This window comes from Bufo bufo, chromosome 4, assembly GCF_905171765.1.
Source record: "Bufo bufo chromosome 4, aBufBuf1.1, whole genome shotgun sequence".
Lineage (NCBI taxonomy): Eukaryota > Metazoa > Chordata > Amphibia > Anura > Bufonidae > Bufo > Bufo bufo.
Genome location: NC_053392.1, coordinates 200,326,557 through 200,353,841, shown reverse-complemented (window position 1 = coordinate 200,353,841; position 27,285 = coordinate 200,326,557). Strand labels below are relative to the sequence as shown.

The 27,285-nt window shown below is 41.4% G+C and overlaps 1 protein-coding gene across 8 annotated transcripts in view; it reads left to right on the top strand.

The window, feature by feature from the left end:
- Positions 1-27,285, top strand: part of TNIK (TRAF2 and NCK interacting kinase) — a 335,955-nt gene that overhangs the window by 130,591 nt on the left and 178,079 nt on the right. For all 8 annotated transcript variants that reach the window (XM_040428231.1, XM_040428228.1, XM_040428235.1 and 5 more), the window contains exon 3: positions 26,012-26,068. In XM_040428231.1, coding sequence (XP_040284165.1) covers positions 26,012-26,068 — 57 coding nt within the window. The remainder of the gene's footprint in view (positions 1-26,011; positions 26,069-27,285) is intronic.

Genomic DNA, 27,285 nt, shown 5'->3' with positions numbered 1-27,285 from the left:
AGGAGGCATCTAAATGGGAAAGGAATGGAGATCACTGAGCAGCCCAGAAATCCAAGAGGATATTGGGGATAAATGACTTCTATATGCAAGTCCATTCATCATTTATTCCACAAGTTTTTTTTTCTGTACTTTATTTTACATTTTTCCTCTCCTGCATTGGGCTTTTTCTTTTAAGAAGACAACTGGAGTAGACGGCTACAGTTGGTGTAAGAAGTCAATGCAGTGCACTCTGGGAAAATGGATATGTAAATTAGCTCTCATCCAAGAGGAAGACATTTTGGAATCGCCTATTGGAGGTTGCAGCTATCTTTTATGTCAATGTCTGAACATGTTTTATCAGAGATGCACCATGGAGGACGTTGACAAAGCTGGGTATGAACAGAATAATTTCTGAGGTTGTGACTGTTGGAAATAGACATAGGAATGTACACTGCTCAAAAAAATTAAGGGAACACAAAAATAACACATCCTAGATCTGAATTAATTAAATATTCTTCTGAAATACTTTGTTCTTTACATAGTTGAATGTGCTGACAACAAAATCACACAAAAAATAATATATGGAAATCAAATTTTTTAACCCATGGAGGTCTGGATTTGGAGTCACCCTCAAAATTAAAGTGGAAAAACACACTACAGGCTGATCCAACTTTGATGTAATGTCCTTAAAACAAGTCAAAATGAGGCTCAGTAGTGTGTGTGGCCTCCACGTGCCTGTATGACCTCCCTACAACGCCTGTGCATGCTCCTGATGAGGTGGCGGACGGTCTCCTGAGGGATCTCCTCCCAGACCTGGACTAAAGCATCTGCCAACTCCTGGACAGTCTGTGGGGCAACGTGACGTTGGTGGATAGAGCGAGACGTGATGTCCCAGATGTGCTCAGTTGGATTCAGGTCTGGGGAACGGGCGGGCCAGTCCATAGCATCAATGCCTTCGTCTTGCAGGAACTGCTGACACACTTCAGCCACATGAGGTCTAGCATTGTCTTGCATTAGGAGGAACCCAGGGCCAACCGCACCAGCATATGGTCTCACAAGGGGTCTGAGGATCTCATCTCGGTACCTAATGGCAGTCAGGCTACCTCTGGCGAGCACATGGAGGGCTGTGCGGCCCTCCAAAGAAATGCCACCCCACACCATTACTGACCCAATGCCAAACCGGTCATGCTGGAGGATGTTGCAGGCAGCATAACGTTCTCCATGGCGTCTCCAGACTCTGTCATGTCTGTCACATGTGCTCAGTGTGAACCTGTTTTCATATGTGAATTTGCCAATCTTGGTGTTTTCTGGCAAATGCCAAACGTCCTGCACGGTGTTGGGCTGTAAGCACAACCCCCACCTGTGGACGTCGGGCCCTCATATCACCCTCATGGAGTCTGTTTCTGACCGTTTGAGCAGACACATGCACATTTGTGGCCTGCTGGAGGTCATTTTGCAGGGCTCTGGCAGTGCTTCTCCTGTTCCTCCTTGCACAAAGGCGGAGGTAGCGGTCCTGCTGCTGGGTTGTTGCCCTCCTATGGCCTCCTCCACGTCTCCTGATGTACTGGCCTGTCTCCTGCCATCTTTATGGCAAATAAAGGAGTTAAATATATCTTCAGGCCCACACTAAATGATTTGGTTACTCGGTAAAGAAAATAGTAAAATCAAAATTGGAACGATCATTGTGCAATTCACAGGGAAATAAATGTGTCAGCAAAGCAAAGCAGTAAATACTGTTTACTTTTATGTCTTTTAGCACTCATCTTTTAAGTAATATGCAGGTAATAATTACTGAGGAGGTTACAGGAAGAGATGCTAGCAACTAATCTAGCAGACATGAGAAACCAAACTATAACTTGCTGAAAATATTGGTAAACCAAAATAACAAACAAGCTAAATCTTCATCACTGTGCTTTGCTAGTTATAGTGTGAACATTTTATTACATTTGCAGGAGAGCAGCAAGCCAACCCAAATACATAAATCCTATTAAAAGTATTTATTATATTTATAGTCGTAGTAAAATTTTCTAGCGTAAAAAACCCCAAAGCATTATTTCAATAAAGAGAAAGTATAGGGATGGCACTCTAGTCATAGGTAATGCATGTAAAAGAGTATTTTATTAATAATAACTGGCTGGTTTATGCCGGCTATTTGGCAATAAGATAAAGTGATAAATAAAGTAATAAATAATAAAAGTTGTCTGGATATGTGGTGTTAAACCTAGGTAAAAAATAGCGTTCTCCTGGAAGTAAAAAATATAGACACTATAATATCAATGCACAAATTGTGGACTATATGACAACAATGCATAAAAAGTGAAAAGTAAATTGCTGGTATAAATCAATATGTGGCTAGTCTCTGCCAACCAATATGTGTATAGTTGGTGACAGATCCTAGGCACACAATGGCGTTCTCCTTGGAAGTAAAAAAATTATTTAGAACAATAGAATATCAATGTATACAATATGATATCAATGCATACAATCAGGTGATGGTAGTAAAAAAGTCAGATGATAATAAAAATGTCAAGTAAACCTATCAGAGGTAGGTATAGGTATCAAGTCCGATGCAGTCATATAAGGAACAGATATATGTGAGATGGGGGCCCTCCTTTTTGAGGGAATTAGTATCCAATCTAAATTTGCCTCCTTTGTTTTAGATGGATAGGGTGTTTCACCTCCGATTGGTGGTTATTTGTTGCAACAGTTGTCCAACAGTAGTGTTTATAATAAAGTACTGCTGTTTGGTACGTTACCCTCCTGTAGATGGGACGTAGGTTGGTGAGCGGCTTCTGGCGGGCGGGTGGCGTCCACGTGTATTCTTCCCGCTCAAAATCTTTGTTCCTGCTTACGGAGCTGTATGCTCAGCCCGTCTGTTGCTGTGGCTGTTCGTCACTTCCGGTGACGTCACCTGCGCTCGCTGACTCTCCCGCTCAATTCACATCGGCGTTACACGTGGTATCCGATGGCGGGAAATATGAGGCTGCAGCTTTTTTTTAAAGGTTAAGGATGCTCCGGAGCTGTTGAGGATTAGGATCCTTTCAGTTTTTGCTAGCTTAGTATGGGTATGGCTACCTCAAATTACCCCATACGCGTTTCGGAGCTTACTGCTCCTTCATCAGTGGGAATGGGTAGCCTTTTTTCTTTATCCTATATATATGGTCTTGATTGGATCAATTGAGATTCTGGGGGCGTGGTTATGGACCTTAATTAACGGTGTTTAGTAACACTTGTCCTGGAATTGCAGGAAGAATGGATGAGGTTCAGATGGAACAATGTGATGATTATGAGGAGACGGACAGGATACGACCATATTGTACCTCAATATGTCATTCATGATGTTTGTAGTTTAAGAATAAGAATAAGAATAAAAACAGAATAAAATTCATAAAATCTGTATAGTTCTGTGTGTATCAATACATTTTCATATACATCTGGATATACATATATACATATCATCAGCTTATAGAGGAGTCCATACATTATATTAGGAAAATAAAATGAATATAAAAACTCTAGGTTGGAAATATTATCAACAGTGTTGGATATATTATACTGAAGATGGATTCGCAAGTGTTGTAGTTCCCTAGTTCCATAAATATATATAAAGAACGGGATTGGGGGTCCAGGGGTTCTTTAGTTGAATGATTGTTGTTTTTATTTTTCTTGGGGAGGCTCCTGTCTATGTTGTGGTGTGTAGGTGTATCTGAGTTGTCACTTCAGATTAGGAGAGGGTGTTGATGGAGGGAAGGTAGTGGAAGTGGAGAGTGAAAAGTGGATAAGGGGGGGAGGGGCCCAACCGGGAGGAGGGGTCGGAATGCTGGTAGACAGCCTGACTACGACTCCTGATCCCAGAGGGGGCACCCCACCCATATGTTCTATCTGTGGAATAGGTTCTTATTTATAGAAACCCGAACATTTCCATTTCCGCGTTGAGTCCTTTTGGAATCATTGTGTTGAACTCGAATATTTTTCTCGACTCTGATCTGGACATTGCCGCTATGTGGTTACCACCTCTCCATTGGCGTGTAATTTTTATTAAAGCTGCATAAGTGAGTGATGATGGGTCACAATTATGTTTTTCTTTGTAATGTCTAGAGACAGAGTGCAACTCGTAACCTTTTTTGATATTCGATATGTGCTCTGCTATTCTTGTTTTGAGAAGTCTTTTTGTGCGTCCAATGTATTGCTTGGAACAGGGACATTGCAGGACATAGATCACATTACTGGAGTGGCAAGAGAGATGTTCCCGAATCTGGTGTACATGTGTGCTATTAGTTGCCTTTACTGTGGTCGTTTTTTTCGGAAAGTTTGTGATCTTACAACTGTAGCATTTTCCGCATCTGAAAAAACCTTGCAATGTTAGCCAGCTTGGGTTGGGTTTGGTTGTTGTCTTTTTTATTGTTGGTGCCACTTTAAGACCGAGATTTGTGGCACCAACAATAAAAAAGACAACAACCAAACCCAACCCAAGCTGGCTAACATTGCAAGGTTTTTTCAGATGCGGAAAATGCTACAGTTGTAAGATCACAAACTTTCCGAAAAAAACGACCACAGTAAAGGCAACCAATAGCACACATGTACACCAGATTCGGGAACATCTCTCTTGCCACTCCAGTAATGTGATCTATGTCCTGCAATGTCCCTGTTCCAAGCAATACATTGGACGCACAAAAAGACTTCTCAAAACAAGAATAGCAGAGCACATATCGAATATCAAAAAAGGTTACGAGTTGCACTCTGTCTCTAGACATTACAAAGAAAAACATAATTGTGACCCATCATCACTCACTTATGCAGCTTTAATAAAAATTACACGCCAATGGAGAGGTGGTAACCACATAGCGGCAATGTCCAGATCAGAGTCGAGAAAAATATTCGAGTTCAACACAATGATTCCAAAAGGACTCAACGCGGAAATGGAAATGTTCGGGTTTCTATAAATAAGAACCTATTCCACAGATAGAACATATGGGTGGGGTGCCCCCTCTGGGATCAGGAGTCGTAGTCAGGCTGTCTACCAGCATTCCGACCCCTCCTCCCGGTTGGGCCCCTCCCCCCCTTATCCACTTTTCACTCTCCACTTCCACTACCTTCCCTCCATCAACACCCTCTCCTAATCTGAAGTGACAACTCAGATACACCTACACACCACAACATAGACAGGAGCCTCCCCAAGAAAAATAAAAACAACAATCATTCAACTAAAGAACCCCTGGACCCCCAATCCCGTTCTTTATATATATTTATGGAACTAGGGAACTACAACACTTGCGAATCCATCTTCAGTATAATATATCCAACACTGTTGATAATATTTCCAACCTAGAGTTTTTATATTCATTTTATTTTCCTAATATAATGTATGGACTCCTCTATAAGCTGATGATATGTATATATGTATATCCAGATGTATATGAAAATGTATTGATACACACAGAACTATACAGATTTTATGAATTTTATTCTGTTTTTATTCTTATTCTTATTCTTAAACTACAAACATCATGAATGACATATTGAGGTACAATATGGTCGTATCCTGTCCGTCTCCTCATAATCATCACATTGTTCCATCTGAACCTCATCCATTCTTCCTGCAATTCCAGGACAAGTGTTACTAAACACCGTTAATTAAGGTCCATAACCACGCCCCCAGAATCTCAATTGATCCAATCAAGACCATATATATAGGATAAAGAAAAAAGGCCACCCATTCCCACTGATGAAGGAGCAGTAAGCTCCGAAACGCGTATGGGGTAATTTGAGGTAGCCATACCCATACTAAGCTAGCAAAAACTGAAAGGATCCTAATCCTCAACAGCTCCGGAGCATCCTTAACCTTTAAAAAAAAGCCGCAGCCTCATATTTCCCGCCATCGGATACCACGTGTAACGCCGATGTGAATTGAGCGGGAGAGTCAGCGAGCGCAGGTGACGTCACCGGAAGTGACGAACAGCCACAGCAACAGACGGGCTGAGCATACAGCTCCGTAAGCAGGAACAAAGATTTTGAGCGGGAAGAATACACGTGGACGCCACCCGCCCGCCAGGAGCCGCTCACCAACCTACGTCCCATCTACAGGAGGGTAACGTACCAAACAGCAGTACTTTATTATAAACACTACTGTTGGACAACTGTTGCAACAAATAACCACCAATCGGAGGTGAAACACCCTATCCATCTAAAACAAAGGAGGCAAATTTAGATTGGATACTAATTCCCTCAAAAAGGAGGGCCCCCATCTCACATATATCTGTTCCTTATATGACTGCATCGGACTTGATACCTATACCTACCTCTGATAGGTTTACTTGACATTTTTATTACCATCTGACTTTTATATTATCATCTGACTTTTTTACTACCATCACCTGATTGTATGCATTGATATCATATTGTATACATTGATATTCTATTGTTCTAAATAATTTTTTTACTTCCAAGGAGAACGCCATTGTGTGCCTAGGATCTGTCACCAACTATACACATATTGGTTGGCAGAGACTAGCCACATATAGATTTATACCAGCAATTTACTTTTCACTTTTTATGCATTGTTGTCATATAGTCCACAATTTGTGCATTGATATTATAGTGTCTATATTTTTTACTTCCAGGAGAATGCTATTTTTTACCTAGGTTTAACACCACATATCCAGACAACTTTTATTATTTATTACTTTATTTATTACTTTATCTTATTGCCAAATAGCCGGCATAAACCAGCCAGTTATTATTAATAAAATACTCTTTTACATGCATTACCTATGACTAGAGTGCCATCCCTATACTTTCTCTATTACTCCTTACACACAAGCGTTGGGTATGCTCTGTTCGGATAGAGCACCTTATTCCATTCCTTGGGTTTTAGTGAGCCGCCCTATATTTATACTTCTATTATTTCAATAAAGCCTATTGTGTGGAAAAAAACGGGCTTTAGAAAACTGTGTCCAATATGCCATTACTCTGCCACCTGGATGTCACCACTTTTCTCCCGGGTCTACCAACTCTCTGTCCCCTGCATACCATCACCGTCCACTGTCCTGTATGCCCATTCTGCAAAATATTCTGTAGGCTCTAGAAAACTCTTTATTTATTTAATTTTTCTTGAAACATTAATGTACAAAATGGAGAAGCATTTGCAGGATGATAATCATGCCAGTGCAAGAGACGAGGACCATCTTCTACGTGTTGCTTGATAGTACTATGTATGTATTTTTTATGGTTTTATGTTATTGTTTTACTCCTCCATATATATTATACCGACTGTATCCAAACATTGATCTCCAGATAGTGATAGACTCCGCCGGGATCATAAGCTACTCAGTACCCTTCTAGTAACCCACTCTGTACCCACATTGATGAAGTCCAGTAGTCAATATGCCTTTTACTGTAGTGGGGGAGTAGAGGGCGAAGATGGGTATTGGACTCCTGTCTATGGAAAACTGTGTACTTTGTCCATAGCAACCAATCAGAGCTCAGCTTTCATTTCTTAAACTGTTGTGCTGTGATTGGTTGCTGTGGGCAGCAAACAGTTTTTCTTTTATACAGTTTTGATAAATCATCTCCAATAAATACAGTCTGAATTTAAAGCACCTTTATTAGAATAGTTCATGCAGGGAGATAAACGACAGGCTGAGAAGTCGTGCTACAGCAGTTCCATTTAGCACTACATATTCCTACTTCAACCTACCGCTGATTGGCTGAAGTGGTTAAACTAGGTGACTGCTGCAGTCATTCAGAGAAGAAGTGAGTCGTTGGCAACATGGCTTGTCTTTTATATATCAGTATAATAATGTTCCTTCTTCTGTTTCTTTTGAAACCACATGTTGGGTATTACATATGAACGGCTCGCTACACATACACTGTTCATACTTTGGGGAAAAAGATCTGTGTGGATGTCATGGTAAACAGCATAATATGTCATGGATTTTGTCTGGATATTTTCCCAGTTTACAGTGCATTTAGAAAGTTTTCAGACCCTTTTTTCACATTTTGTTATATTGCAGCCTTGTCCTAAAATGAAAAGAACGTTCAAATATTTCCCCATCATTCTGCACTAAATATCCCATAATCAAAAGGCAAAACAGAATGTTATAAATCTTTGCTAATTTATTGAATAGGAAAAACAAAAATATTGCATTGATTGACATAAGTATTCAGGCTCTTTAATCAGGACTTAGTTGAAGGCTCTTTGGCAGGGATTACAGCCTCCAGTTTTTTGGTTATGATGCCACATGGTTTGGACTGCTGGACCAGATTTGGGGATTTTATGTCATTCTTCTCTGCAGATCCTTTTTAAGCTTTGTCAGGTTGGCAGTAAATGGCCATTTTCAGTACTCTACAAAGTTAATTGATTGAAATTAATCGATTCAAGTCAGGGCTTTGGCTGGGCCACTCAAGGACATACAGCTCCTGTATTGTCTTGGCCGTGTGCTTAGGGTCATTGTCTTAGGTGAACCTTCAGCCCTGGAGGAGGGCCAGAACACTGTGGATCAGGTTTTCATTAAGAATATGTCTGCACTTTACTCCATTCAGTTTTCTCTCAACTCTGACCAGTTCCCGGCTGCTAAAAAGACCCCCACAGCATATAGCTGCCACCACCATACTTCACTGTAGGAATTGTATTGGGCAGTGCATGGTTTCCTCCAAACATGACACTTAGAATTGAGGTAAAAAAGTTTGATCTTAATATCATCAGACCAGAGAATCTAGTTTCTCATGGTCTGAGAGTCCTTAGGTAGTTTTTAGTTTTGTTTTTGCAAACGTTCATATGTCTTTTACTCAGGAAAGTCTTCTTTCTGACCACTCTGCCATAAAGCCCAAATTGGTGGAATACTATAGTAATGATTCTCCCATCTACACACAGGATCTTTGGAGCTTAGCCAGAGTGACCATCAGGTTCTTGGTCACACAACTTACCAAGGGCCCTTTCCCCTAAGCACTTTTGCAGGGCTGCCAGGTCTAGGAAGAGTCCTCTTGGAAACATTTAGTGGAGCAGACATTTTTTGTGCGCTTCTCCAGATCTGTGCCTCCGCACAATTTTTGTTAGGTTCATTAGCCGAAGGCTAAATTGTTCCCGTTTATGGTCTTTATTTAAAACATAACGTTTATTAACTATATTAAAAGTGTAAGAAGCAACTCTAAAGAAAAGACACTTAAAAATGAAACATGGCCAGTTACTGTGGCAGGGAATGCTTCTATCAATCTGTAATTATTGTTCGTTCTGAGTCATTGTATAACCAGTATGGATATTATTAACATATCCTCTTGGTTACCATAAAGTGTCAGTCAGTTATCCCCATATGATTGTGATTTATTTTGCCACAAGGTCAGTATGCAGATTGTCTGATGCTCAAGTGGTCAGTGCCGCCGTGAATACACACAACCAGACGATCTACGCTATCCTTCCCAAGGTAGTTTGTTATTACCAAATGCCTGTAATGGCCTATATCTGACTTGCCCTATCACCACGGAGCTGGATAATTAGATTATCATTTGTCACTGACTGTCTCCTATGAGCTATACGATTGAATTGCTATTGCTCACTGACTGTCTCCTATATACTAGTTTGCCCTGCCTCGTGCATATGCCGTGTACCTGCAGTGCACACTGCTATTACATGCACCAGTATTCAGCCATATTAAATTAAAAACTAACACGCAGGGGGAGCAAAAATATTCAGAATCAGGGTCCATTCAGACGTCCATAGAATGGGTCCGGATCTGTTCCGCAATTATGCGGAATGGGTGCGGACCCATTCATTTTCAATGGGGACGGAAAAGATGCGGACAGATTCCTGGCTGTCTTCACTACTCTTTGGTTGTTGCATGTGAACTTCCACCATGAACGGGGTCACATCAGCCACTGCAGCCAATGATTTGGCATCAGCGGTAACGTGTCCCTAAGTAGCTCTTGACCCAGCAGAGACATGCCGCTTGAGGCGACCAGTAATTGTCTGCAGCAACACGTGACCCCATCCATGGTAGAACTTTACATGTGGGGACTGAAGACAGGAAGAGACCCAGGGTATGGCTGGGAGAGGATGGCATGGAGCTATACCACGAGCGGACACCCACCATGGCCTCAAACTGCATCTTCATGAAGCTTTAAGTCTGTGCCAAAGTTCTTGTGGCCTAAACCACCTTGTAAATATCTCCCTCTTAGTCATTTTGGCAGGTGCAGGTGCCTGCGATCTGCACCTTTTCCCTACAGGATTCCCCCGACCAATGTGCAGCTCTCTCTAATCATTTTTATGGTAGTTCCAAAAATTGTAGTAGTACAGAATTGGCCAGATATAAAGTGATATTGTGGACCATGCATGATTAGAAGACATATTGACTTCCAATAAATTTAGCCCTATCATACATGAATTTATGGCAGGAAATTTTTCTTCGACTCTGAACTGCCCTAAAAGGATAGGGATGATCTGAATGTATAAATCCTGCAATGCAACATATGTTGGTGCTATAGTGGTTAAAGATAACTGGCACAATACCAGGCAAAGTCCTTATTGAAATGATCATCTCATTGCAATTCACAAACACAAATGAGATCTGAAAATGCTGCAATAGCAAGAGGATTGCTTGAATCAATCAGCCTAAAAGCGGTATCAAAAGCATATTAGTAGAGAGAGTGGCCTCGTCTGACATTGTCTCTAGTGATCATTCTGTACAGTGACATGATTAATAGGACGTCAGTGCTTCAACATGATGGAGTGATTTTCTAGTGTCAGGTATAATGCAATTCAATCTCACACTTGAGTGATTTTAATCATAACCAAAACCTTCATATAAGATTAATCTTTTATATATTTTATATACAATTTAACAGGAAACTTTTTGGCATTTGTGTATTTTTCTTCTTTTGCCTTACCATTTGACTTCAAATCTATTCATGGTAATCAGTCTGCATTTTACTTGAAAAATTAATCAAAATTTCTGACCTGTCTGAAATTGAAGATTTCCGTTTTTATAACTTTTAGATAATGGCTATATGCGATGGAAACTTCCAACCTCAATAGGACCCCATTCTGTATTACAGTAGACATTGATCTTCCAGTCTACTGTTGCAATGGGAACTTGCAGCCCTCGTTCCTAGGGAGCACATTAGTAGATCTGGTAAAACTCTGCCTGCCACGTATTTTGCTATCCTTATTCTGGATACATCATCTTATCCAAGTTAGGCTATGTTCACATCAGCGTTCAGCCTTTCCGTTCTCCTGCTCTGTTATAGGAGCAGGAGAACGGAAAGGACGGATTCGGCACATAACTGAGCCGAGCGGAGCCTACGGACCTCATAGACCCCCATAGACTATAATGGGGTCCGTTAGGTTTCCGCTCAGAAGATGATTTTGGAGCGGAGACAAAAGTCCTACATGCAGGACTTTTGTCTCCGTTCCAAAATCATCTTCTGAGCGGAAACCTAACGGACCCCATTATAGTCCATGGGGTCTGTAGGCTCCGTTCGGCTCAGTTATGTGCCGAATCCGTCCTTTCCGTTCTCCTGCTCCTATAACGGAGCAGGAGAACGGAAAGGCTGAACGCTGATGTGAACAAGGCCTTATGTAGGAATACACCTTTTGAAATATGTTTGCCAGTTCACAAGGACCAGACCACTATTGAATTCCATGGGGGTTATCCCCAATCCATAATTCGTCCTCGTATAACAGGAATCACTATCGACACATGAAGTGTCAATATCTCTATCCTAGGGCTTTCCTCTATCAGTAAGGCCCACATTTGAAAGATTTTGTTTTATATCATATCCAGACAGCATTATTCACTGATATGCTATCAACCCTGCCCTGTATAAGTCTTTACTAATTTCCAGCTGTCATCTGTATACCCGATTACTCCAATGTGTTGATGTTATTGAGCAGCGAATTCACACTCTGTGTCATTATGTATAAATTTGTACCTAAAACCATGATTTTATAATAATATAGATTCATCCTTTTTGTCACCAATATCCTTAGGTGGATTCTGTACATTTGTGCGTCAGTCCATTCATTACATCTAGGATGGCGACCTATTATGGGCAGCTATTTCACATTTTTGAGTCTTTGCACACCCATTAATTAATCTATCTATGACAATAAGTACCTACTTGGCTGTTTATTAATATACTGGGACCCTAATATCTTTTCTACATATGGTTAGTCTACCAAGAGGGCTAAACTCACACTAATCTGCCGGCGGAACGCATAACCACGCCCACAGGACGCCGCATTGGAACGCATATGCCCACGTGACCCAGCCTCCGCAGCCGACTGATGATGTAGCTAGCTTGGACCAGCTCTTTCACGGTGGAATGCACGGCCATTTTAGTTTCCGGCGTGCGTCCCAGCCTCCACAGTCCATTAATCATGCGGAGGATTCTGATTGGTCTCTGGTGGAACGCACGGCCATCTTTAGCTTTGGCGTTCGTTCCACCTGCGATCGGTGAGGAGCAAATCATGCCAGGGTAAGCGATAGCTGCCTTATATGTTTAGTGGACATCTATACATTTTATATTGCTCCCCCCTGATTGTGAGTTAACCAGTCAAGTAAACAGCATCTGTTTTCTCTCCTCCCAACACATGCCGGAAATTATGAGGTCAGGTGATCCATCCTTGAGCAAGTGATTGGATGGAAATATCTAGGGACCGCCCCCTTTCAGGGTTTAAATAGCAATGGGATCAGTGCACAAATTGGAGCCCCACTTTAGTGCCCCCTGGAGCACCCCAAGCCGCAGTCCGCTGTTCAGAAGGGATGCACATCATCGGAGTATTGAACTGTTCTTCCTCTTTTTTACCTGCATTATCTCTGCAAGTTCATTTTGTTTAGAACTGCTTTCCTTACCTGCATTATCTTTGCTAGGTCATTCCCTGTCTGACAGCTGAGCACCGTCTTGGGGGTGCTCCAGTATTTTGGTTTATTTTGATTTTTCACTTTTGATTGTCAATGTGCATTCGCTGTGTATTGGCAGCGACCGATTTGGTTGTCCACTGGCTGTCTCCTGACGAACTTTGCTCATAGGGGGAAACACGTCGAGACGAGGACCACATATTATATATATCTTTATATTGAACGACCCAGGCATCCATATGGGTCCATGTGTGTTGTAAGGGCGCTTTAAGGACGGATAGGTTAGGTACGGGGACAGAGTGCTCCTACCATCTGGGTGCATCTCTGGGCAGAGAACAAGTCAGGGATACCCTAGGGACATACTAGGGACCCGTATGGCTTTGCCCCCTGTCCACCACCGTTAACATCTCCTCTTCCCTACCTGGTCCTCAACAGCCCCTTATTGTCTGTCTGTATGTATATTAGTCCCTATGCAAGGGGCTCAATGAGAGATTTTTTAGTATATTTATATTAAAAGTTATGTTTTAGGTAGTTGGCTTCAGTGATAGTAATTTTCTTACAACTACCAGTTAAGTATTTTCTCGGTTGATAAAAACACTATTGAATTCCATTCTTTAGTGTTGCAGTAAAAATAAACATACTTCTGAGCTGTGCAGCAAGACCATAATGTAAATAGCACCAGCACCTGAGCACTGAAATAGAAAGTCTAGAAGCAAGATGGAGCACTCCCTTGGGTAGAAGGGGAGTAACCTCTATCAAACTCCAACTTACGAACTGCCATCCATGTATGTAAATGTTAGATATCTACCAAGAAGACCTTGAAGATTAAGACGTTTATGTGTCAGCCATCAGTGGAAAAAATCAGGAGTGGATCATAAAAAGAGAGAAAATATAAAGATATGACTTCCATTTTTGAATTCACTCCTAGTTGTAGCTTCCAAAACCGCATGAGGTACCCTAATGGAGTAATTCCAGACAATGATGAGAACATCACAGGTAAAATTGATGAAAGCAATGCCAATAAAGCAGCACTGAAGTAAGTGTTTTTCTGCTTTTTTCTTAATGGGAATGTCAAATTTTTGGACATCCCTTCTGCAATTCATTTTGATGGTATACCTCTCCCCCCCCTGTGCAAGACTGCCAACTTCTCCATACCCTGATACAGATGCATCGGTCTCTTAACCATGGGTGGTTTCTTATGCATTAAATAATGATGTTGGTGGTTGACATTGAAGTCTGAATAACTCAGATTTTCTGAACAACCGCCCATTTCTACAGGCTTTACCTGTCCAGACTTTATGCAGACATTTAGAGCGGGGTATAGGTTAGAACGCTTTAATAATAGGAAGCATATCTGTCCCTTATGCAAATATGCTTTAGCCCAACTCTTTGTGGTCCTGTTTCTGTACTTATGTGTACTCTGGTATATGAGTCTTTGTATTGCATTTACAATATCAAGCAGTTGCCACCATTTGTACTGTCACACAGACACAAGCAAGATGGGACAGCTGAACATCACTTACCACTTAAAACATCCTTTTAAGTGGTGTGTACGGCTATACCCAAATCAGTGAAAGTGTTCTGCATCAATTACTGGTAGAATGCCCACAGGCGGCTCCCCGCAGATTAATGTGCTTCACAAGTTGTTCAGCCAAATATAGTTGTACATACCCTTCACTCATGCTGCTTCTTGTTAAATATCGTTACACAGGAAACTATATTGAGATGATAAAAGCAACAAGGTATGATTATGTTATCTTTGTATGGATGTTTTATCAGTCGAAACACGTTGCAAAGAGAAAAAAATGAAACCTCCCTAATGAGTTTTTTTTTCCCTTGTAAAGATAATTAGGATTAATAAAATGGTATTCTTGTTTTGCCCTAATGTTCAGAAGAAACTTGCTCTTTCTTTTCTAAAATTATTTAAACTGGTAAATTATGCTCTTCTGTACAGATTTTTGGTTCCTGGGATTAAGGGGCAGTTTTATTGATTTACTGATATGGATCCTAGTGTTGAGCAAAGCAAGCTTCGTATGCTTTATCCGAAGTCGCTTCGTTCAAAACTTCAGAATAATACTGTACGGAGATTCGTCTCCGTACAGTATTAGAATGTATGGGCTCCGATGAGGCGTGACTTTGTTGAATAACTTCGGTAATTGATTTTTAAAGTGGAAAACCACTTTAAAACTTGAAACAGAACTCTGCTTTGTTTCTGACTAGTACATTGGAACGGAAGCCGAGTTCGGTTTCAAGTTTTAAAGTGGTTTTCCACTTTAAAAAAATCACTTACCAAAGTTACTCAAATAAAGTCACACGTGACTTTGTGAATAACCAACTTCAGCTCATCGGAGCCCATACATTCTAATGCTATACGGAGACAAATCTCCATACAGTATTCTGAAGTTTTGAACAAAGTGACTTCGGATAAAGCATCCAAAACTCTCTTTGCTCAACACTAATGGAACCAGATGTATCAGAAGTCTGTGCTTTACCTCCCAAAGCTCCCCAAAAACATCTCTTCCAGTCAACCAGTAACCTGTTCTGTATTGATGAAGATGACATCGAGCACTGTACTCAGCTATGTCTTGCAGTCCTGTAGAGTTAAATTGAGCAGCAACGGATATGCTTGACCTCTACTCTTGTAAATAGGGGAACAGGGGACCCCATTATAGAGATGGGTGAGACCACATGATCAGACACTTATCTCCTCTGCACAGGACATCTACAAGTAAAGTCTTGTTCATGGCAAACTTCATCGAAATCATTGTTTAGGATTTTACAAGGATAGGCCTCAGGATAGGCCATCAATGTCTGAACAACAGGGTCTGAAATCCCGCACACCCACCGGCTAGCTGTTTCAGAGTAGTGTAGCACTGTTCCTATTCACGTCAGTGGGAGCAGTGCTGAAGTAACCAGTTCCGTCCACTACACAGTGGATCTAGAGTTGAATAAAACTCCAGTATCAAAGTAAAATCTCAAATCTTTATTTCTTCATGTTAAAATGGCATAAACCACTTAAGCGTTTGGACTTAAAAGGATTGTGCAAGAATATTATTATTATTTTTTTTGCAAAACCCTCCACTCAGGTGGACCTGCAAAGGGAAGATAACTTAGCTGCTTCTTGGCTCTAGCTCCCTGCTCTTTCTCCTGCATGCCTGTGATGTTCCACCGGGCTCCATCAATGTCAGCATCCGGTTTGACATCGCTGCAGCCAGTTGCTGGCTGCGCCTGTGTCCGGTTGACCTTATGTCATGACAAATGGTCACATGATGCAAGGGGAGATGGACCTCAACACAACACGTGATTGGCTGTGGTATTGTCAAACTGGATGTTGACATCAATGAAGCCCAGCGTAGCATTGCAGGCCTTCATGCAAAGGAGCAGGGAGCCAGTTCCAGGATGCCAGTAAGTCATCTTACCTTTGTTGGTCTTGCGCAATCCCTTTAACGACATATTTACTCATAAATACTACATAGTGATCAGAGCCATGTAGTTCAAGCACCATGTTCCTGGAGTTAGTGCAGAACAGCTGATTGGCGGGGTGTTGGACTCCTTTCAGTCAGATATTGCTGGCCTAACCTGAGATTAGGCCATCACATCTAAAAATTCTGGACAACGCCTTTAAGGAGGGAGTATTCCCATCCAAGACTGGTGTAGCTTATCCACAGGATATGCTCTAAATATCTGTTAGATGTGGTTCCTACCGAATTTGAGAATGGAGATCCACTGAACTGTGCCACACCTGATGAGGTCGCCACTGCATCCAGGTTGGGAAAGAATGAAGAGGCCGCACATGTGTAAGTGTAGCTTGTGCTGCTAGGATGTAATCGGAGCAATAGAGGCCCGAGAATATTATTTATGGTAATCATATATCATCTTGGATGTTTTTCAAAAATGCTAAAAATGCAGTAAAATGAATGTGCATTTTGAATAAATGTGGGCACACATCTGATGTTCTCTTCCACAGACTTTTCTCAAGGTTAATTTAGTCACCTAGAACTGAATTTTAAACCTATTCAGCTATAAATCTCGGAGCTGTCATCATTTTGAGTGTACGGCAATTGAAACCGCCGTTCATGCTTCTAATTAACTTCAAATGTTTCTCAAACTCTTTATGATACAAAGGCAATTCGGCAGCAATTGTGGAATATCAAAGCAACTGCAGGAAATATATTTTACACAAATTAATTGAAAATAGAACGGCATTTTATCTCATATATTTTATATAAATTGATTTTCTAGAAATGAGGTTGGTTGTTGCCGATGAGAGGGAATGAAAGCATATCCTAAAGTAACAGCAATACAAAATCTAATGTGAATATCATATTGGGTAAATTGTCATTTGTTTGCCTATATGAAGTAAAAAGCCAGCTATTATGATTTGTCACAGTACTAAGGCAGCAGTTTTGAACACTGGCTAAAGTGTACATCCAGACATACTGTCCCAGCAGATCTGATATCACACAAGGAGAGATTCAACTTTTCCCTGCATGGTTTAGTTGCCGAAACTATTTTACAATGCCCAGCAGTATCGTCCTATTGTAATGAATAGGCTGTCATATGGCTGCACTGGTAACTGTATTGCCCAGTGTACGATTTCTGCTTGGGTGGGAAAGTATGCTTGGAGTTAGACCTTAAAGGGCTTGTTCCAAGTATAAAGGTTATCTACTATCCATAACTAACTGATCACTGGAGCTCCAACCACTGGGACCCCCATCAGTCATGAGAATGGTAGTCCCATGTTTCTGTACTGATGGAGCAGCAGGTTGAGCTTGTGCCCTGCCAGTCCTCCGTGCATTCTCTGTGGGACAGCTGGAAGAAGCTGAGAGCTTTACTCTGCTGTCTCTGGTAGTCCTCTAGAGAATGAGTGGAACGCCAGCACACAAGCTTGGATAGCTGTGGATAGGGAATAACTTTAATACTAGGCACTACCCTTTCAACTAGAAGTTGGGTAATTAGGAGGCATGAATTGGCACCACAAATTGCACCATTTCTGGCCTTCAGCTTAATAACTTTGGCTTAGGATATTTTCACACTAGCACTAAAATTGTCTGACAGGCTGTTCTGGTAGAGGAATAGCATGCCAAAGTTTATCGCATCCGGCATAGCCGGGAACTGCCAGAGCACTGCCAGGCCCCATTGGCTATAATGAGACCTAGCAGGGATCCTGCCTGTTTCCGGCATTAGTGCCACGTTTTGGCCGGGCAAATACTGCTGCAAGCAGCACTAATACCGGAAACAGGCCGGATAACTGCCGAGTCTATTGGCTTCGGAGGGGAAAGGTAGTATGTGACAAAACTCAGCATGCAGTTGTGTCTCAGGCAGCTATGTTAATGATTATAGGTGTGGTCTGTCGCTGCCCTATAAAAAAATGGCTCTCATAGGCTATTTTTGGGTAGTGTACCTCTTGGTGAGAGCTCATTGACTGGTACTTGTGCCTGGTTGACAGACTTTGCAAAGGGACACATCATTGGACTGAGAGAAGCAGGTTGGTCAATTTGAAGAACTGCCCGCCATCTAGGCTTTGGCATCCCACAAGTGTGTAGGCCTAGCTGCAACATCTGTGGGCAAATATGCCACAGGATACCATACAGAACCTGTAGGACTCCAAGTCCAACCATATCTCATCTTGTATCCAGTTAGAGGAGGCCCAGCAGGGTACTACAGCCTCCTTTCAATTCTACAGTTTTTCCATATATAACTTATCCTTTGCTCTAATATTGTAATCAGTTACATATATCATCATTACACTCACACATAGAAATTTTCATTTGATTCCTACAACTCATTTTTGGTGCGTTATCTTTGTTTGTCAGTGAGTGTATATAGGTAGTGTAACAGAAAGACCCGCCTTTGATAGTGTAACTTAACGCTGCTGTCACATTGCTTTTTAATCAGAGCAGTTTTATAGATGGTTATTTCTATTCAGTCTTCTGAAATTACATATTATTTTCTGTTATGTGATGTACTGCTGATTATTGGGATTTCACTGTATTCTAACAATGCTCTGTATCCGGTACGTGTTGCACTTGGTCTCCCGCAACTGAAATGTGCATTGGCAGATCTCAATGATACTGCCTGAGCTGTATCTCCTCTGCTATCGGTTGGGTAGGATTGAAAATGAAGGTCTTTGAGGCTTGCTGCGCCATGCTTGATGTGGGCAACATGATGGGCAACATCCCTCCCATACTGATAGGGCAGTTAGCACAAATATGCATATATGATGCAGATTGTGTGACCCCTGCTGTGAAGCTGTAGCATGAGCGGCCCATAGCACGGATGGTTGTCTTTATCCAGAACAACGAAATTTCTGTTACTTTGGTGCTAATTGATTTTTTGAAACGCTTCATGCAGTTCATTTGCATATGAATAGTGACTTGATGAGGGTGGATTAGCTCAATAAACACGTATTTAACTCTTTCAGTACCGGGGACTAAAGGCCCTATTAAACCTGCAGATTAGGCAGGGGATTGTCGGGAGGGAAGCGTTCCTTCCTGGCAATCGCCTGCTCGCTAGCGATCTCCTCTTCAGCATGGGTATGAGCGATCGCTAATTCCATCGCTCGTCCCCATACTGAATCATTGTTTGCCGATAGCAAAGTGCTATGTAACTAAAGCCGATGAGCGAGCATTTTCTTTGTTCATTGGGTAATCGGCGACAGTGCTACACTGCCAGATCATCGCTAACAAGTGTTCATACGAACGCTTGCTAACAAGGGATTATCTGCCAGAGTAATACGGCTTGTTGGGAGTGTAGCATTTTATTGTACCATTTAGGTACCTCAAGCTGTAAGGGTTAAAATACATGCAGTCAAAGATCTGAATGACTCGTCCAGATACAGACCCAGAAAAGACAAGAGACGTGAGCATTTTTGAATTGGACTTTTGGATTGGAACTTTGCATTGTGCACAGTTATGAAATATTGAGCATTGTTCAGATGGGTCGTTTTCATTATCATTCACCTCAGCAACTTCATGATCATTATGAGCCAGCACTGAAGCATCCGTCAAACAACACCTGACATTTTTCAAGAACGTTAGACGTCTTAAAAAAAAAAAAGAAGAAAAAAAAAAAAGGTCAAATACGGAAAAACAAAATGACAAATTGATATTCCATGTTAGTGCATGACAAATTGACAAGGCTACACAGCTTCCCTCCTCCTCTTCCCCCTACCCTAGAAAACAGAAGGAACAAGCTTAGAGGGGCTTGAAAACATGGCAGAAATGATGCTTACCCTTGCCGATCAACCACCACTACATGCTAGGAATGCTAGAAAGAGAAAAAAAATTCATGGCTGAGTTGGTTCATTATTAGGGCCATTGATTGGCAGAGCAGGCATTTCTGGCGTGTGGAGTCGGGGCCAGGAAGTGGACAGCAGTGTTGGACCGGCAGTGGTGGCGGATAGGTGAGCGTGAGTATGGCTTTTTTTATATTTGACTGCCTGGGAGCCATATAAAAAATATTTAATACTGCTGGACAACCACTTTAAAATACAGTAGTTCAGACTGTGAGATATGCAGGGCCTGAGGCAGAATATTTGGGCACAGTAATGCGTTGGATTTATTTGGTTTTTGAGCTTATTAGGCAAGGCTCTGTGGTAGCACAGAATTACCTACAAATCACAGCAGAATTTAGGTTCACACGTGACCGAACAGCTGCCGATTTGCCGTTGCGAATTTTCATGTGGCAAAACTGCAACCTTGTGCAGTAAGGCCAGCTCGCCTTGCAGATTAGGGTACTTTCACACTTGCGTTAAAGTTTTCCGGTATTGAGTTCCGTCCTAGGGGCTCAATACCGGAAAAAAAAAGATCCGTTTTATCCTAATGCACTCTGAATGGAGAGAAATCCGTTCAGTATGCATCAGGATGTCTTCAGTTCAGTCACGGTACGGTTTTTGGACGGAGAAAATACCGCAGCAGGCTGCAGTATATTCTCCATCCAAAATTCCGGAACACTTGCATTATTTTCCATTGAAATGCATTAATGCCGGATCCGGCCCTAAGTGTTCCGGAAAAAACGGATTCGGTTTTGCGGTCTGAAAAAGTTAAATACCTGATCTCCTCTCTCCTCCATGGAGGACCTCATAGGAAGTCCAGTGTCCAGATACATTGCTACTGTGTTCACTTCTACCTACCCATAATTCATTGTGCCAGTATTATATGCATAGGCAGGGGAATGGGTGATGACTAGGGAACCACATGGCTCCGAATTATGTCTCGTTTAAATATTAAAGCAAGGCTTAATTTCCACCCTGTAAAAGTAGACTAGTAGTAACATGTGCCTCCAGTACTTATATAACATCATACAAGAAATGGAAAATGCATAAATACATCTTTATTAATGACCAGTAAAAAGTACATGAATCCACCCACGCATAAGGAGGGGCTACAGTGAGTTGATCGTTGCAAATATATATAGCAGAAATACTGTTAAACAATGTACTGTATATTAGAAAGCCCAACATTGAGCAAGAACCTACTATAGTTGAATACTCTAAAATACTAATACAGAAAAGAAAAGCCAAATAACGACCACACAGGCTGCCCTCCGCCCCAACGCCGTTTCGCAGTCGCTTCCTTCAGGGCTTAACTAGGTCTCTGAGTCGCCCACCATATATACCTGTATTGGCCAATCACAAAGTACTATCACATGTGGAGATATTTAATATAATCAAGTCATACCCAATGCTGGCGAGCCAGATGGAGGCTACTTCATTCAGGAATGCATCGGAGGTGGGTGGTGTGACCTACTCGCTATGGCCCCCTGCTTATTTGTGGGTGGATTTGTGTACTTTTTACTGGTCAATAATAAAGACGTATTCATGATTTTCCATTCAGTGTATGTTGTAATCTATATTGGAGGTTTGAGTAGTCGTCTAACACCTACAGATATTTTTTTAGCCATAGTCTCATAATAATATAGTACACAAACCTCTTTGAACTCTATATATTCATTGCTGTGGTTTACTACACTGTTGAAAAAGCTGATGGGGGGGGGGATTTATCAGAACTAGTGCAAAGGAAAAGTGGTTCTTATGCCCTTAGCAACTAATCAAGTTACTGTGTTCAGTTGCAAAAGGTAGAATCTGTTTTAAGGAACCTCTCCGCATTTCCTTCGAACTAGTATTTATCAATCACTTTTTTAATGATTCTGACATGAATTCGGCTGTGTGCACATAAGTAATGGTTTCCTTCTATAATGGAAGCCACAACATTCTTTCACATCCTTGGAACGACATACACCACAAGCATCGACCTGATAGTGGGGTCTGTCATGTGCCAGCAAGGTGTTCATCTTATTGATGGGAAAAATAGAAAATCTGAAGGAATCTGCAGTCGAAGCCTCTGATCCACATGTGAACAAAGACTTATTTAATGTCATTTAAAAGAGAGCCTGTCATCTCTCCTGACATGTCTTGTTTACTTTGGAGGGATTTAAAATGTTGGAGCATCTCTTCTTAGAACTCTCTGTTCTATTAGTCCCCCCACCGTCACCCCAGGAATGGATGAATACATGGACAACTCCGTGTTACCATTGCCCTTGGCAGTGGAGCATGGACCTACACGCTCTAGCAAAGTCCAATGCTGACAGGGGGAGAAGTAATGCTCAGTTTTCATTTTATTCATTACAGAGGAATTGCACAATTAAAACGTAATAGTCTAATGTTATTTCAAGGGTCATAGAAGCATTTACTGAGGCAGACATCGGGAGAGCTGAAAGGTTCTCTCACCCTTCGTCTTTTGTGAACTAATATTCTTACTCACACAAAGTACAAAATACGAGCTAGATCTATGAGTCCATATTAATGGATAGTCCGCTCACATGTACCAATCGAAGCTGGAAAGCACAAGTTCTTGGCAGATGAAGTCAGAATTGTTTTCCACATCATTTCTTTCCAAATGATGGGAAGGGCTTTGTTAATGTTAGCACTTCATATGTGAGCCAGATCCCATTTTAAAAGACATCCCGTACGCGAGCTTTGGAAAGCTGCCACAATAAATTCATGGATGAAGAAACACATATGGGCAAGTATCGCCTGGTTCACAATAAATCAATTGGCCAAAGACTGAAACTTGACTATCTTCACAACAAAACCTCTTTCTGTTACTTTAATACATGAAAACTTTTTAATGCTGTTTGTCTTAAAAGATCAGCTGTAACCATAGCAAGGAAACTGGGATATGGCACAGACCTACCTGCTGGTTAGCCTTTTGATGGCTTAGAAACCTGATAATAAGTCTTAGTGGTAAGAAGGTCAGCCTATTCTTGTGGTAGTTCTGGACTGTATAATCACCACATTGCAGATTAGTAATTCTCAGAATTTAGCATGCTGAACCGATTGATGAATCCTTACCTGTTCATGTAGAAGTTAGCCATGTAGACTAATATTAGAGACCATTATAAATTGGGGTTGATGTCCTGCATGCCACCAGGCAGTTGGTGGTATAAGTGTGCGTGCCAGCGTTGGAGGGGTAGTTTTCCCACTCTAAGGAAATGTGCACTATGAGAATCAATATTAATGTGGACGTAAAACCTACTTGAAGCATAGTGACAAGTTTATGCACCCCCACTATTCTCTCCCTTCACCTGTTTCAGGTGATACTGGAACCCAGTATGAGAAACACTCTATACTAAATATGTGGTTATCTGGTTACTACAAACTATACTCACCCTTCTCTTACTTCGGAGGACCTGGCAGACCAGTTGCATGGATGGCAAATTGATTAATCTCCCTTTGTAACGTCACTGAAGGGCCTCCAGTAAAGTTAGCAAGCAGTCTAATGTATTCATGAAATGCAGGCTAATTCCTCCACCACTGGTTGACAGCTTTTTCCCGATTACTGTGTATAGGGAGAAAGCTGTCCATAGCGTTAGCGCCAAATACATGAAACTCCTCATACGCAGCACTGGCAGTGCACTGCAAGTATTAAACATTGAGTTTAGCCAGAATACACACACTGGAAACGGCGTGCCTTACATTACTGCATTCTGGGCAGCGTAAATGTCCTGCCAGATTTCCTTTAAGGAAAAGTTATAAAGATTATTACAATATTACTGACTGTTATTTTAGTCTTATGGAGAAGTCGATAAGGCTGTTTATCCAATGACGTTTATTTATAATACTGTATGTACTGTAATTTTAGACACAAATCTGTTATATTGAGTAGATTTGATTTCTAAGGCCGAGTTAACATCAGCATTCAGCCTTTCCGTTCCGTTTTTGAGCGGAAGATTTTTGAAGTGGGGACAAAGGTCTTGCATGCACGACTTTTGTCTTTGCTTCAAAAATCTTCCTCTGAGCGGAAATCTAACGGACCCCATTATAGTCTTTGGGGTCCGTAGGCTCTGTTCGGCTCAGTTATTTGCCAAATCCGTCATTTACATTCTTCTGCTCCTATAACGGAGCAGAAGAATGGAAAGGCTGAACGGTGATGTGAACTCAGCCTAACAGTGTATGTCTAAAGGGCACTTTCACACTAGTGTTAGAAGAATCCGGCAGGCAGTTCCATTGCTGGAACTGCCTGCTGGATCCGGAAATCCATATGAAAACGGATGCGGATCCATCTGATAAATGCATTGCAATACCGGATCCGTCTCTCCGGTGTCATCCAGAAAAACGGATGCGGTATTTATCTTGTTCACAGATTTAAAGATCTGCGCATGCGCAGACCAGGAAACCGGATCCGTTTTTCCGGAACACTTGGTACCGGATCTGGCATTAATACATTTCAATGGAAAAAAAATATGCCAGATCCGGCAAGTGTTCTGGAATTTTGGTTGGAGAAAATGCTGCAGCATGCTGCAGTATTTTCTCTGGCCAAATACCGTTAAAGGGACTGAACTGAAGACATCCTGATGCATACTGAACGGATGGCTTTCCATTCAGAATGCATTGGGATAAAACGGATGCGTTTTTTTCCGGTATTGAGCCCCTATGACGGAACTCAGTGCCGTAAAACTTTAACGCCAGTGTGAAAGTACCCTGACATAAAACATTAAGGATTTTTTTCCTCTTAAAAATTGTATGCAGATGGTTTACATGCATTAAGATTAGTCACTTACTAATATAGTATATGTAGCCGAGATGCCTCTGTAAACCAGTTTCACAGTCACACAACTATGCTTCTAATGTTTATCTACTGATTGTGCGGTGTCCCGTACACCAAACACATTACAGAACTATTATCTTCACTGCTCTGGACCTCCCTCCCCTATTCCTGTTTTTTGAGGGATTGTGTTTCACATGCTGGGCAGCATATTTTGCAGTGAGCAATAGAAAAGCTGTGACTGATAACAGAACTACCTTACAGCTTGTAATAGTTCAATTTACAGGCAACAGTAAATAGAGGCAATGTCTGGGAGAGGAATTACAGTAATTGTACTTCTGTACATTGTTAATATCAGCCACAGCAAGCCCTTGAAGCATCAAAACAAAGGTGCTTTACAGATCTGGGCAAGAGAATGAAAACAAATAATAATTACTTTTAATCTATGATAGCATTACTTGGTGAGTGTTCATATATACCGTAGGTACTATTCTATAATTTTATTTGCTTGGAAAAACCCTTTGACTATTATTCCGGTATTTGATGAAGACTAGTCTACTGAGACTTACTTCATTTTAGCAGCAGCATAAAATGTCTGTCACTGTCTGTGTGTTCCGATAATTGGAATGCATCATCTCTTGTAGAGGGATCAGGGTAAATGAATTGACTGTGAAAACTCTCAGCTTCATTTGACATTTTGGTGTGGTGCACATGCTAAATTCTGTATGTATGTGTTACATGGAACTGTATCACGAGATCAATTTTATTGTAGAGGGTTAAAGAAAAAGTTTAATAGAAGGTGTTTTGAACAGTAAGTTTTTATGTTTTTAATTTGTTGCAATCTGTGGTTTAGGTAGAAAAGAAATGACCCTTACGCTGCTTATTCATGTAGAAAGCAACGGCTGACTCACTGATCTGTAAATGGCCTGCACTCAATTCCCTTTGTGTCAAAATGTCAACAAATCTGCTCATTTTCTGCAATGTAGCGAAGGCTAATCTATCACAGAAGTGGCTGAAGCCTGCCTATGATGTAGAACTCACATAAATGTATTGCTTCAAAAAAGTGCTGCTTCAATCTACACTGCTTCTCTGCCTATAAAATCTGTATTTATATATCTTTTTTTTTTATTATAGGGTCGCCATGTTAAAACTGGGCAACTTGCGGCCATTAAGGTCATGGACGTCACAGGGGTAATGTATCTTTTATTTACTTCACTTCTGAAATAATAATAAAAAAAAATGTTTAACTTTGCAGTATTTTTGTTTCATACGGGGTACTACATCTTAGCTGTGCAATTCAAACAGTTGGTAATAGTCGATTATATTAGAATTTATAATGGTAGTGATTGGGTCATTAAAGTTTTTTTTTCAGGGACTTACTGATGACCTATCCTCAGGATGGTTAATCATTATCTGAATGCTGGGGGTCTGACACCTGTACCTCTGCTGATCAGCTGTTTCGAAAGAAAAGCAGAGGGAGAGCTGTGCTCATTGGTGGGACCGTTTTGACAGATAGGATCATCTGCATGGGTTATGCTCGGAGCATAACACCCAATTGTGCAGTGGATAGAGGTACCTGGTGCGGCCAAGCTTTTTCCCTCAAGGCACAGCGTGCCAGACAGAAAATGTAGAAGAAAATTCGGGTCAGCAGAGTTGCAACCAGGAAGGTCCAGGATCAGAGTTTCCCAGGAACAGAGAGCCTCCTGCTCAGAGGAAACTCTGATGCTGGATCTTCCTGGTTGCGCCGCTGCTGACCCATAATTTTCTTCTACTGTTTCGGGGAGTTGCTGGTGCAGGAAACTATACAATAAATGGAAGACTCCATCCACTATGTAGTTTTCGGCATTGTCACTGCACCTCAGCTACAGATCATATGAATGGGAGCTGAGCTGAAGTACCCTGGCATGGCCACTACACAGTGGACTGAGCCTTCTGGCTCAGTCTACAGTATAGTTTCTGGCATCTGATCGATGCGGCTGATAACACGGTCAGGGTTGATATTCTTGAGCTATTCAGAGGATAGGTCATCAATATCTAAGGCCTGTATTACACCAACAGATTATATCTGACCAATATATGGCCAATCAGACCATAGTTGGTGTGTATAACATAAGAACTGTGTGTGTAATGATAATCTGTTGGTGTAATACAGGCCTAAGTCCTGGAAAACCCCTTTAATAGTAAAAGGGTTAATTGGAAAATTCCTGATTGAAGCACCAGTGTCCAGTGGTTTACTCCCCTCTAGCACTGTCTATACCCCGATCACTGGTCCACCACCCGGTTGGGAGGAGGCACACCATACTTGCTTACTTTTAATTAGTAACATCAGGGAGATTCTGAGAAGCAGGCTAATGTCCTTGAATGCACACAGTGTTTTACCATTTAAAGCAGAAGCTGAAGATTCATAC